This window comes from Electrona antarctica, assembly GCF_951216825.1.
Source record: "Electrona antarctica genome assembly, chromosome: 8".
Taxonomy (NCBI): Eukaryota; Metazoa; Chordata; class Actinopteri; order Myctophiformes; family Myctophidae; genus Electrona; species Electrona antarctica.
In genome coordinates this window covers 21,459,391-21,471,663 of record NC_136789.1, presented here as the reverse complement: position 1 = coordinate 21,471,663, position 12,273 = coordinate 21,459,391, and the positions used below count along the sequence as shown (strand labels likewise).

The 12,273-nt window shown below is 44.9% G+C and overlaps 1 protein-coding gene across 1 annotated transcript in view; it reads left to right on the top strand.

Annotated features, from left to right (window-relative positions):
* The window catches only part of LOC306928389 (actin-binding LIM protein 3-like), a 72,717-nt gene that overhangs the window by 49,041 nt on the left and 11,403 nt on the right, over positions 1 to 12,273 (top strand). Inside the window, exons 12-17 of the mRNA XM_079508447.1 lie at positions 147 to 258; positions 638 to 745; positions 4,986 to 5,036; positions 7,657 to 7,758; positions 8,862 to 8,926; positions 12,225 to 12,273. The exon at positions 12,225 to 12,273 is cut by the window's right edge and continues 93 nt beyond it. Coding sequence (XP_079364573.1) covers positions 147 to 258; positions 638 to 745; positions 4,986 to 5,036; positions 7,657 to 7,758; positions 8,862 to 8,926; positions 12,225 to 12,273 — 487 coding nt within the window. The remainder of the gene's footprint in view (positions 1 to 146; positions 259 to 637; positions 746 to 4,985; positions 5,037 to 7,656; positions 7,759 to 8,861; positions 8,927 to 12,224) is intronic.

Below are 12,273 nucleotides of genomic sequence, written 5' to 3'. Positions count from 1 at the left end.
GTCTCTCCCTCTCTCTCAGTCTCTCCCTCTCTCTCTCTTGCTCACTTAGCGGAAAAATGACGGGGACAACATTGCCACGTGAACAATATTGAACAACTGTCCACTGTAAGCATTCTGTATAAATCATGCATGTAAATAACTCCCAGGACCTGTTGGAGAGTGTGGAGTTGAGAACGAGGCGTTCCTCCAGCCCTGCATACACTGACTCCCCATCACACAGTCGACAAGGAGGCTCCCCACTGAACTACTATCACCCTGGTAATCACACACACACACACACACACACACACACACACACACACACACACACACACACACACACACACACACACGCACACGCATACGCACACACACACACACACACACACACACACACACGCATACGCACACACACACACACACGCGCACGCACTCGCACACACACACACACACGCACACACACACACACACACGCACGCGCGCACACACACACACACACACACACACACACACACACACGCTCCAAATCAATGAAATGCTCATTCCACCTTCATCCTCTTGGTCTGTGTGTCAGTTTGTCTATCTTGGGGGAGGCAGGTCATGCTGTCGCTCACACTCTCTTGCTCTCTCTCACTGTGATTGGCTGGACTGGCTGCAGGCAGTGAGAGTGGCAGGAGTTCACCCTATCACAGTCAGCTAGACCCCAGGTCTGCCACACCCACCATCACCACCACCTACCAAGCCCCAAAGCATTTCCATGTACCAGGTAGGCTGTCATTCCAAACAAGAAAGAAAAAGAAAACCAGCAACAAACAATCACTTGAGCTGCAACCCCTAACCTCTCCACCTCAGAGCCCTAACATCTAACACAGCAATATTCCAGTGTTATTAACCACTTTGGGGGCATGTCATTATAGGCACATTGTAATTGAGAAATGTCAAAAATATTTGTTGTTCAACAAAGTATATAGACCAGAGTAGAGAAGAACTGAACAATATTGTTTGTTCACATGTAGATTTTTTTTGAGGGGTGCTAGCCCCTCCTACTTTATATTCAGCTATTAGTGTAGATTTCCGTCTTACACAAACATTAAATTCCCATTGACAATGAATGGAGCATTTACGTCACAGTATGTGGACGAGCAAATCGGCTATATTTGTCCTACACAAAGATTTAATTCCCATTGACAATGAATGGAGAATTCATGTCATATGTGTCTGAGCAATGATAAGAGCCCCCCTCATTTCACACGAAATTGAAATGGCTTTGAGGGTGGGTGTTATTCAGCCCAGTTTGTCCATTGGAAGGGTTCAACGAATGATGTGGACTTTTAGAAACTGGTGGAGTTTTTATACAGCTCTGCTTTCTGCAATTTCAATGAACACTGGAGATATTGCTGTGTGCCCTAACCCCTTTAACATCCAAACTCACGCCTAGAGCCTAATCTTTTCATCAAGTAACCATTCTGTCCATAACCATAATGCCCTCATTCCCACCCAGATTTCACCCCTACACTAACCCCTCCATTCTCAGATTTCACCCCTACACTAACCCCTCCATTCTCAGATTTCACCCCTACACTAACCCCTCCATTCTCCAAGAACACTCCTCTTAGCCCCTAATGCCTTACGTAATGTTTTAAGGCCCAGCGTATGTCCTCCTCGCCCCCTGGTCGGCTTTCATTCTTGACCTTCCCCTTTACCCTTTGAACATCTAACCTCGACATACAGATCCGAGCGCTAATCTGCTTCTCGTCGGATAGTCAGCTAATGCTGTCTAGTGTCTACTCTATTCCCATATGGAGTGGATTCTTAGGGACTAAGGGTTGTTTATTCAAGACTTTGGTGAGCTTGCAGTGAATTTAATCTGTCCTTGCCTTGGCAGACAATTAAATGACATCAATACAATTAGCTATCGGTATATATTTCATATCAAATTAGGATCGGTTTTCGCCATTATTTATTGCTGTCATTCTGTAAGGACCACTGTCAGAAGAAAACAACTTAATTGCATATTAAAGAAGCAGTTTACCCAAAGCAATTCTTATTTTTCCAGTCACTTACACACCCCCATGAAGCCTTGAATTCATGGAGATGTTTTTGTCGCAAATAATTTGATGGCTGGTCAGTATCCACTATCCGCCAGTCATACATATTATTGGCTCAAGAATGCGACAAAATCAAAAGGCTTCATGGGGTGTGAATAATAGAAAATAAGTCATTTTTTTGCCTGAACTACTCCTTTAAGAACAATAATAATACATTGTAGTTATTATCTTTGGTGGCGTGGCTTTATTCTGGGATCTCCCTGCCATGACATCGCCCTGCCATACATGGAATGCCACAGGCACACAGAGCAAAGACACAACAGAGACAACGACGGTGATAAAATCAGATGAGCATAATGAAGGAGGCCTGTGTGCTGTATGCTGTAACAGGAATCCAGTAGGCAAGAAGAAGCCATTATAAAGAGTGACAGACTGACAGATGAGCGTCAGCTGATAGGGGGCGGGGCTTGGCAGGAATCAGTCGGTGCTCAGTGCATGAGGCAAGACTATCATGTCCTGCCAGAACTAATGCGATTATGCGTAGTGATTTAGAATAGTGATGAGGCTGCCACGTCAAAGGTCCAGTCAGAGATGAGTGTTCTCCATGACCACCATGGTATAAAAATGTACTAAAAAAGGATGCTCCTCCTGGCCTTCGCCAGGCTGGGTGGCGAAGGAGGGTCGTTTGAAGAGGTTAGGTGGTACACAAACCTCTATAATCCATCTCTGAGCCAGATGGCAATTAATTAACATAACACACACATTGTCCGTGGTACATACAGTAGTTTGAAGAGAGATTTGAGAGATAGAGAGATTCAAAGCGGAGCAGCAGCAAATATAAAATCATCTCGTCTTCAGAGAACTTGTTCAGTCACTCCCCCCCCCCCCCAAAAAAAACAAACAAACAAAAAAAGTTGTTTTGAAGTAGCCTACGCGTTACCTGCGTTCACCATGTTGTTCCATTGCTCCTTTTTCTTATTCATCTCTCTTTCTAAACCCTCTCTCAGTTCTTCATGCTCTCTTTACTCTTAATGGCTGTTTTGTTTTTTTAGTTAAACTATTTCCTTTGGTTCCCCTCCATTGTGCCCTCCTCTTACTCCAGCCTTCAATCCATCTCTCGGCTCCTCATTCTTTCTCTCCGGTTCTATGTGGCGCTTAGCTCCCTGTCAGCTCTGCCAGAGGTTCTATGTGGCGCTTAGCTCCCTGTCAGCTCTGCCAGAGGTTCTATGTGGCGCTTAGCTCCCTGTCAGCTCTGCCAGAGGTTCTATGTGGCGCTTAGCTCCCTGTCAGCTCTGCCAGAGGTTCTATGTGGCGCTTAGCTCCCTGTCAGCTCTGCCAGAGGTTCTATGTGGCGCTTAGCTCCCTGTCAGCTCTGCCAGAGGTTCTATGTGGCGCTTAGCTCCCTGTCAGCTCTGCCAGAGGTTCTATGTGGCGCTTAGCTCCCTGTCAGCTCTGCCAGAGGTTCTATGTGGTGCTTAGCTCCCTGTCAGCTCTGCCAGAGGTTCTATGTGGTGCTTAGCTCCCTGTCAGCTCTGCCAGAGGTTCTATGTGGTGCTTAGCTCCCTGTCAGCTCTGCCAGAGGTTCTATGTGGCGCTTAGCTCCCTGTCAGCTCTGCCAGAGCCTTCCCTTCCCTGCATCTAACAGATTGCTGTTGGGCAGATGCTTTTATCCAAAGTGCTCCACAGTATGACGGCTCAATGCATTTTCACTATGGATAGCCCGGTGGGAATGGAAGCGCTGTAGCGCTGGCAGTGTTGGTGTGCCACGCTGTTCCCAGTGGTGGAAAGTAACTAAGTACATTTATTTACTGTATACTTAAGTACCATTTTTTATATGAGTATTTACAATTTGTATATGCTTTCACTTCTACTCCACTACATCCCAGAGTACGTTTTACTCCACTATACAATTATTATAAAACTTTGTAGATTTGGAAATATTATTACAAAACATTTTATATTTTTTTTGTCATGATAACTTGTGAAACGGGACATTCTGCACAATGAGGACTTTTTTGATACCAATGCTTTTGTACTTTTACTCAAGTAAATTCTGAATTCCAGACTTTTACTTGTAACAGTATTTGTAAGAGTATTTCGCAGTATTGGTACCTTTAATTTAGTACTTTACTTTTCCCACCACTGGCTGTTCCCAGTGTTGCCTACAGTATGTGTCATGTTTTTTGCAGGATCATGGATGTTTGTTTGGGGTATGTTTGTGGTCTGGTGCAGCTTTTGGCTGTTACTGGCTGTGTTCGGCTGATGTACAGTAGCATTAACATTGGTCTCACTTGGTTTTGCTGGAAGCACTACATAATCACAGCTCAATTTATGTATTTTTATTTTCTGTTGCATGGTGATATGCGGTTTGTTCTTCTTTTCATGCTTGCAGTCTGCCTGCTTGTAGCACTGAATTAAAGAGTAATGTGGGAAAAGTGTACAGAGTCAGTTGTCTTCCAAAGTCAGGAGTGAGCATTGCTAATGGCTCCATGCCTTCCTTTGTATCGCTTAACAATAATTACGCTTTTTATTTCTTCAAATGTCCCAGCCAACATTCTTCAAATGTCTGTCTGTCTGTCTGTCTGTCTGTCTGTCTGTCTGTCTGTCTGTCTGTCTGTCTGTCTGTCTGTCTGTCTGTCTGTCTGTCTGTCTGTCTGTCTGTCTGTCTGTCTGTCTGCTCTAATCAGCCTCTCTACATGTCAATCAGGCTGTCTGAATGCGCAGCACTGCTTCTGCTATAGCTGTCTGTCCAACATGCTGTCACCTTTTATGGCTGTGACGGCTGTAATTTGCAACTCGCACGTTCGCAACTCATAAGGTGTTTGAAGGCTCCATGAGGGTTTGGGTGATTGAGGGAGTCCCTGTATGTAAAGCAGGCATCCTCTCCTCTTCTGTCATCACTTCTGTTCTTTTCTTTTTTTCCTCCTCCGTCTGACTCTGCATATTTTGTCTTCCCAGCCTCTGATGAGAGCAATATCTACAGGAAGCCTCCCATCTATAAGAGACAAGGTAAGGCTTCACTGCATGGGGCCATTTTTGACAGCTTTCCCCGCTGTGTTGTTTTTATAATCCTGTCAGAGTTAGACTACGCCTTTCTTTATGCTTGCTCTTTTTGTAAGAAAGATGCCACTTCAGGCAGTGTAATACTTGATCGATTGAACTGTTGAGATACAGTGATGGCCTCCACTTTTTCCTCTGCATGGAGAAACAGAGAGGGTTTTGTAAGTTATTCAAGGCATGGAAGTCACATTGTTATTACGACTACCTCTGTTCTGCAGAACAGAGGTGTGACAAGGCTGTCCTTACCGTCTTCAAAACTTCAATGCATTGTACCCCAAGGACTGAATCTCACTGTCTCTCTCTCTCCTACACGGTTTCCCTTTTGATTGACTGATTGATTGAATACTTTATTAGTCAAACATGTAGTACAGTGACACTTGGGCTAAGAGGATAACACAAATAAGTCCTGGGGGCTTGTTTCCATTGTGGTCCTATGACCCTCTCAGATTATCTACAGTCAGGTTTCCTGCTGTCTGTCCCTACAGTGTTCTTATGTCCACCTTATGTTAACTTTTAGGGATGGTTAAGGCAGTAGTGGATGCAGAACATGTCTAGTGATCACTGTGCCTGGAAAAAGTCAGGAAAGAGTCTTTAAAGATATTTTGATGACCGGTGGATGATGTCAATATAAATTACATGTATTTTTGGGGGAGCACGCCTCTCACCACTTCTGTGACGCTTCTCAATCGTGTCTGAATGACATTTGTTGGAATCACAAGTACCGTAGACTGGCCAGGATCTGCTCGTAATTCCGACGGCACATTAGTCCGACAACGTGGCTTTGCGTGCCGTTAGGGTTAGGGTTAGAGGCAGGGTTAGTAATGGGGAGTCAGACCAACGCACCGTCGGAATAATGACGCTGGCCCAAACTGGCCACGGTCAGGTGCGGCTGCTGTGTTGCGCCCCGGTCGAATCAGTAGTTTTCATGGATGCCATATTATGACACCACCATATTATGGATGGTGGGGGAAGCTGTCGATCTGGCTGGGCCCAGGCTACCTGTAGATCCTCTCCTGAGTTAATTCTACAAATGCCTTCTAAATCAGTAGTTCTCTAACGTATTTTTGCCTTTCGTGGTATAGTATATCTGCTCTTTTTGAGTAGCCAATGCTAAAATCTAAAATGACGGATGCTTTCCTGTTCACATTCAGACCATAGGACGTGTACAAACGTCATATCTAATCCAACCGTTGGATCCAGTGGACGTGTACACACACGTCATAACGTTTTTTTTTTTTTTTGGGGGGGTTGGCCTCTCCTTCTGCACCATACTCCTGGCTGTTCGCGCATGTGCGCTGCCGTTCACTTCCTTGTTTACGACTCAGAAAGAATGCCTTGTGTATCTCCTAATCTAGGGAGCTTTCCATGGTTTTGACCAAAAGAGCATACTTCTGTCTTAATTTCTGACTTCAACATATTAATGCTTCTAGAGAGACTTTAGCGTAATCATCGCGAGGTAAGCAAGCAACATTATGCCTCCCGTTTTTTGGGGGGAACGGAAGGCGGGGCTTTTCAGAGTAAAATCTCCCATATCTTCTGGCACTCTAGCGCCAAATCCCGGCACTGATTGTGTTAATGGAGTAGAGTTGAATTGAATTGACTTAAATAGTTTGAAACTAAACTGCATTGAATTGAAATACAATGAATTAAACCAACCGCATTAAACCAAAATCAGCCTTTAATCAAACTAAATTGGACTCTTTAAGGAGAGAAGGAGTGGAGGTAGAGATGAGAGCATAGGTGGTGGAAAGGGTATCAAGTTCAACAAAACAGGTGTGTGTGTGTGTGTGTGGGGCGGGGTGGGGGTGATAAAAAGTCAGACAGAGCTGAAGAGAGAGAGAGAGGAGACAAACGGTTGCGGTCATCCATCAACAGTCAGGTGACAGATCTGACAGAGTTACTGCGCCTTACCTCCACCTCTGTACGATTTACTGACTGGCCCTCTGCAGACTGCTGACCAATCTCCCTGCCTCTCTCTGCTTACCGGTATATGTCAGACTCTCTCCATTACGACCACGCCACCTCAGCTCTGCGGGGTGAATTTGAACATTCCGGAGTTCAAATAATGGAGCACTTTAGTGTGTGAGGTACTCGGAAAGCTAACATCGCATCAAAGCAAAGTCTACAACAACTCCAACTAAAGTTAAACGACATGTCTTTACTATGACAATAAAGTGTCATTTATATTCGTATAGTCGTATATCGTGGCGATGCAATGCTTTGTGAGCTTGTAGGGCGGCTCTTGACGGCAAGCGACACTATCGTAGGCGTAATACTGTTGATGGTGTTTGTGAAGATTGAATCTGGTTGAGAGCTATGGCTCTTACACAATTATTTATCAGCTAATTGATGTAAAGACATTTCAATTATATATTTTTCAAATCAATCAGTAATCTTTGATTAACTGCCCTACTGTCATGGTGAAATTGCATGAGTTGAGTGCAGTGCCACCGTTTCTGAATTGAAATGCTGTTCTCAGTCTCTCTCTCTCTCTCTCTCTCTCTCTCTCTCTCTCTCTCTCTCTCTCTCTCTCTCTCTCTCCATCTCCATTTCTGTCTCTCTCCAACAGTCGGCAAGAAAACCAATGAAAATCTTGTGAACTCCTCTACAAACTGTAATGACATCTACCACCCAGACTCGAACTACTTCCCCTACACTGGTTCTCCTAAAGGTAAGCCCCCCCCCCTCTATCAATACACACACACAGTTGCAGAAATAGGGGTGAAAAGGCTCAAACACACACTCAAATGCACATGCACAACACACACACACACACACACACACACACACACACACACACACACACACACACACACACAGGCACGCACCTGAACCTGTCTGCAAGCACTATATATGCTTGCATGTACTACCCATAGGTGCTTGCACACAGGGGCATGAACGTGCACAGAGCTCACAACACCTGCCAGCGTGTACATTGTACACAGCGTGTACATCGTACACAGCGTGTACATCGTCGGTGACGGGTGGAAACCTTTTACATGTCTAAAAACGTTTTGTTCTCAGGACACGAAATACTTCAGACTTGGTGAAAAGAGCCGATCTGCAAGCTCACAATGCGTCGTGGTCGTGATGCATTGTGAGCTTGCAGATCTGCTATTCTCACTACTTTTTTAGCTGGACATTCTTGTACAGTGATGTGGGGCATTACATTTCTTTTTTTAACATTTGGAGATACAGGGTTTCTTGACGACAGTGACGACATACACCTTGACAGCAACACGCCTACACACCTTCGTGCACGCGCACCTACACACCTCTCTGCACGCATACAGCACTTACACACCTCTGTGCACACGTACTTACATACCTCTGTGCTTGTGTACCCACTGCATGTACTGTACCAACTCCACCCTGGGGTCACCCGCTGTAAATATAGACACCGTCAAGAACATTCTTTTGGCTATAGTTATTTATTGACTTCTCTCTCTTTGCTGCTTTCCTTCTCTCTCTGCCTCTCTCTCTCTCTCTCTCCTTTTCAATTAACTTTATTCAAAATGCTTTACTGATTAAAGCTTCATTCTTTCATGTCATATGAACATTATTGTCTAAGCGTGCGCACGTGTGTGTGTGTGTGTGTGTGTGTGTGTGTGTGTGTGTGTGTGTGTGTGTGTGTGTGTGTGTGTGTGTGTGTGTGTGTGTGTGTGTGTGTGTGTGTGTGTGTGTGTGTGTGTGTGTGTGTGTGTGTGTGTGTGTGTGTGTGTGTGTGTGTGTGTGTGTGTGTGTGTGTGTGTGTGTGTGTGTGTCTCTCCCCAGTCTCCAGGGCGAGGAGGTTTTCGTCTGGAGGAGAGGAAGATGGATGGAACCACAATCTAAACAGAGTATGGAAAGAAAATATCATTTTCCACCTGTCTCCTCTTTTCAATCATCCCTGCACTACCTGGTGCCTGTGCGTGGCTGCGTGCGTGCGTGCGTGCGTGCGTGTGTGTGCCCAACCATGCCTGTTTATGTATGTTTCTGCAGGATCTACACAAGTCTGTACTACATTGTGGAGATCTGAATTTATGCCACACACACACACACACACACACACACACACACACACACACACACACACACACACACATGCACACTCTAGTCGTGAGCTTGTAGATCGGAATTTTGGAAAACGTGCCCATCCATAATAGGGATGGCAGAGCATTCCGACCACCAATGACAGTGAGCTCCTTCTGGGGAGAGGCTGCCAGCTTTTATAGCCAGTATGTAGGTCACCAAATCAAGTCCTCCCAGGTGTAAGCAGTGCCTCACTGATTCATCACATGCACACAGTGACATTCTCAGTGTTCATGTATGGATCCGCATGGAGCATCCTGATTGCAGAGCGGTTAGGGCGCCGTACCACATGGGCTCTATTGCCTGACAGACAGTCCCCGGTTGGATTCCCGGCCGGTGTATCTCACTCCCCAATCTGAAACATTTTTACGATGAAAAATGTTTGTCGACTACCTTTTCTGACGAAAACTAAATGAAAACTAAGCAACAATGATTAAAACTAAGAGTAAATATATTGACAATTGAGTCAACAAACACATTGCCATCATGTCCCCCACAAATCTACTAAAATCATATATTTAGTCGCCTAAGACTAAAACTAAAACATTTCAGATGACTAAAATATGACTAAAGCTAAATTAACATGTATTGAAAAGACTAAATCTAAATTTGCTAATCAAAATGAAAACTGCTCTCCACTTAACCTCCCCCCAAAAAAGGAAATTCGTAAGTAAATAAATTGATAAATACAAATAAAAATGCATTTGTAACTTTGAGAGTACAAAGTACAAATGTAAGAGAGTACAAAATAAATTGCTATATTATACCTTCTAACAGCACACCTAAAAGTCTGAACTGTCCATGGTGCTGAAGTCTCTCTCAAGGCCGCTGCACCCCCTGTTGGCTGGGCTTGGATGTTCAGGCCCTGTGTGTGCGCGTGTGCGCTTGTGTGTGTGCGCTTGTGTGTGTGCGCTTGTGTGTGTGTGTGTGTGTGTGTGTGTGTGTGCGTGTGCGTGTGCGTGTGTCTCTATAGTTTGTGGTCATGTGCGCGTGTGTCTGTTAATGTTTAATGAGCTATCTAATTAAATGGTGTTTTTTTCCCAGAATGCAAAGCGAGGTTCCTGTAGGTCATTATCCTCTCTCTCGGTACATCTGAATCACATAAACACACTCTCTCTCCTGTCTTTCTACTAAACACACACCGGCTGTCACACACGTACAGTAGAGTACAGTACAGCTATTTATTTCCTTTATGTATTGCACGTAACACCTCTAAGGCACGGGTCGCTGGTCAAAACCTTGCTTTATTAACGGTATTATAATGTTCTCGAGATATGTGAAGTACAGACGGACAGAGAGTATACATTTATTGTAAGATGTCAGGCAGTTTTTCCCTTTTTAAGGGAAAGTGGGTATTTTCAGGAGTGGAGGGAGCCAGGTGTAAATAACTTTTACTGCTTCACCCAGCAGAGTGTTATGGCTCAGATGAGAGCATGGAGGTCTGTTAGGGTGCTTCACCCAGCAGAGTGCTGCTCAGATGCCTCAGATGAGAGCATGGAGGTCTGTTAGGGTGCTTCACCCAGCAGAGTGCTGCTCAGATGCCTCAGATGAGAGCATGGGGGTCTGTTCGGGGTTACAGTAAGTGCACCCCAGATTTTCTTGGCATAGAGGAGCGGATCAAACTAGCGCTGGAAACAAACGCCGGCTCCCTATTGGTTCACCAACCTATGAGTCCGCCTCCCCTCCCTCTCCCCCTCCCCCCGCTCCCCCTCCCCTCCTCGGTAGAACACAGCGGAGAACACTGACTCACCAAATTTGGAGCGACACCCCTCTGCACTATTATATATTATTGGTTAGCGAAATACACGGTTCTCTCCCACTCCTTTGCCACTTTTCCTGGCTCTTTCCCCCCTTTGAAATCAAAACGTCCCCGAGGCTACAGTAGGTGTCTTGCTCAGGCACTTTGACTGAGGGTCGAGCTGGTGACCTTCCAATTCCCTGACGGCTTCTCTACCCACTCAGCTGCGGCCGCCCCTACAGACTACTGAAGTCCTGACCTCACGCGCTCATCCCCTGGGTCACGGAAGTAATGTCTTTATGGAGAATAACATTGGGTCATCTTAGCATCGTCTTCATGTAAGAATTGTCGTCCAAAAATAAACAAACTGTCTTGGCGATAATTTGTCAGGGAGGTAGTTTTGTATCGTTCAGTCACTCATATTTTACATCATTAAAGTTGGACCATAGAAATACATTAAAGAAAAAACAAACAAAAAAAAGAGTGGATCCTGGACCCCCCCAAAATGATATGTATTTGGTCGCGAACCCCCATCTGAAATGTTTTGTGCCAGGGAGACCCCCAGAAGAAAAGATTTGTACTAAATAACATATAGGCTACTGTAGGCTCGAGACCCCATGGCAAGTCATTTGGGATCAATATAAGTAGGAAAATGAGCCTCTATGTTATTTAGTCTGGAGCTGTCCTTGAAACATTTTTGATATTTTCAGAAATAGCAGATGTACAAGCTTGCACGCAGCGCTGCACGAAGTGACACGCTGGGGTCCATAAGGGTCCATTTGGCTCCAAACTATCCTTTAGCTGGGGACCCCCTGGAACTCCCTCAAGGACCCCTAGGGGTCCCCGGACTCCACTTTGGGAACCACTGTTCTAAACCACTGTTCTAAATCCTGAGAGTTTTTTTTTTAAACAAATGTTTCTATTTAATATATAAAATCTAAAATGACACAGATGCTTTCCCGGTTTTAATTGGTGACTGATCAGTGAAGCGTTACTGCTTCCATTTGGTCAGATTGAGGTGTAGTCCATATCACCACACTAGACCCAGCCAGCCGGCAGCCTCCCTTAGTGGCTTCATTCACACGTAGTAACTTACTATATCCATACTGTAGTTCAAGATTGGACAGGGAGGCCATTCCGTTATTAAACTCTAATAATTCAATTCTTGACTGTTACTTACTGTAACCTGTCGTCAACTTATATTCAGTTTCCTTAAGGATCATCTTTCTGTCCATTTGTTCATCCAACCGTGCAGTGCTTCCCATACTTCTATAATTCCATTATACATGCATATCTTCTACTTTTTCTCTCTCCATCTGTCCATCCAGGGGATTGGGAGGATGATTCTGAAGGAGGAGATGAAGGCAAAATCGGGTT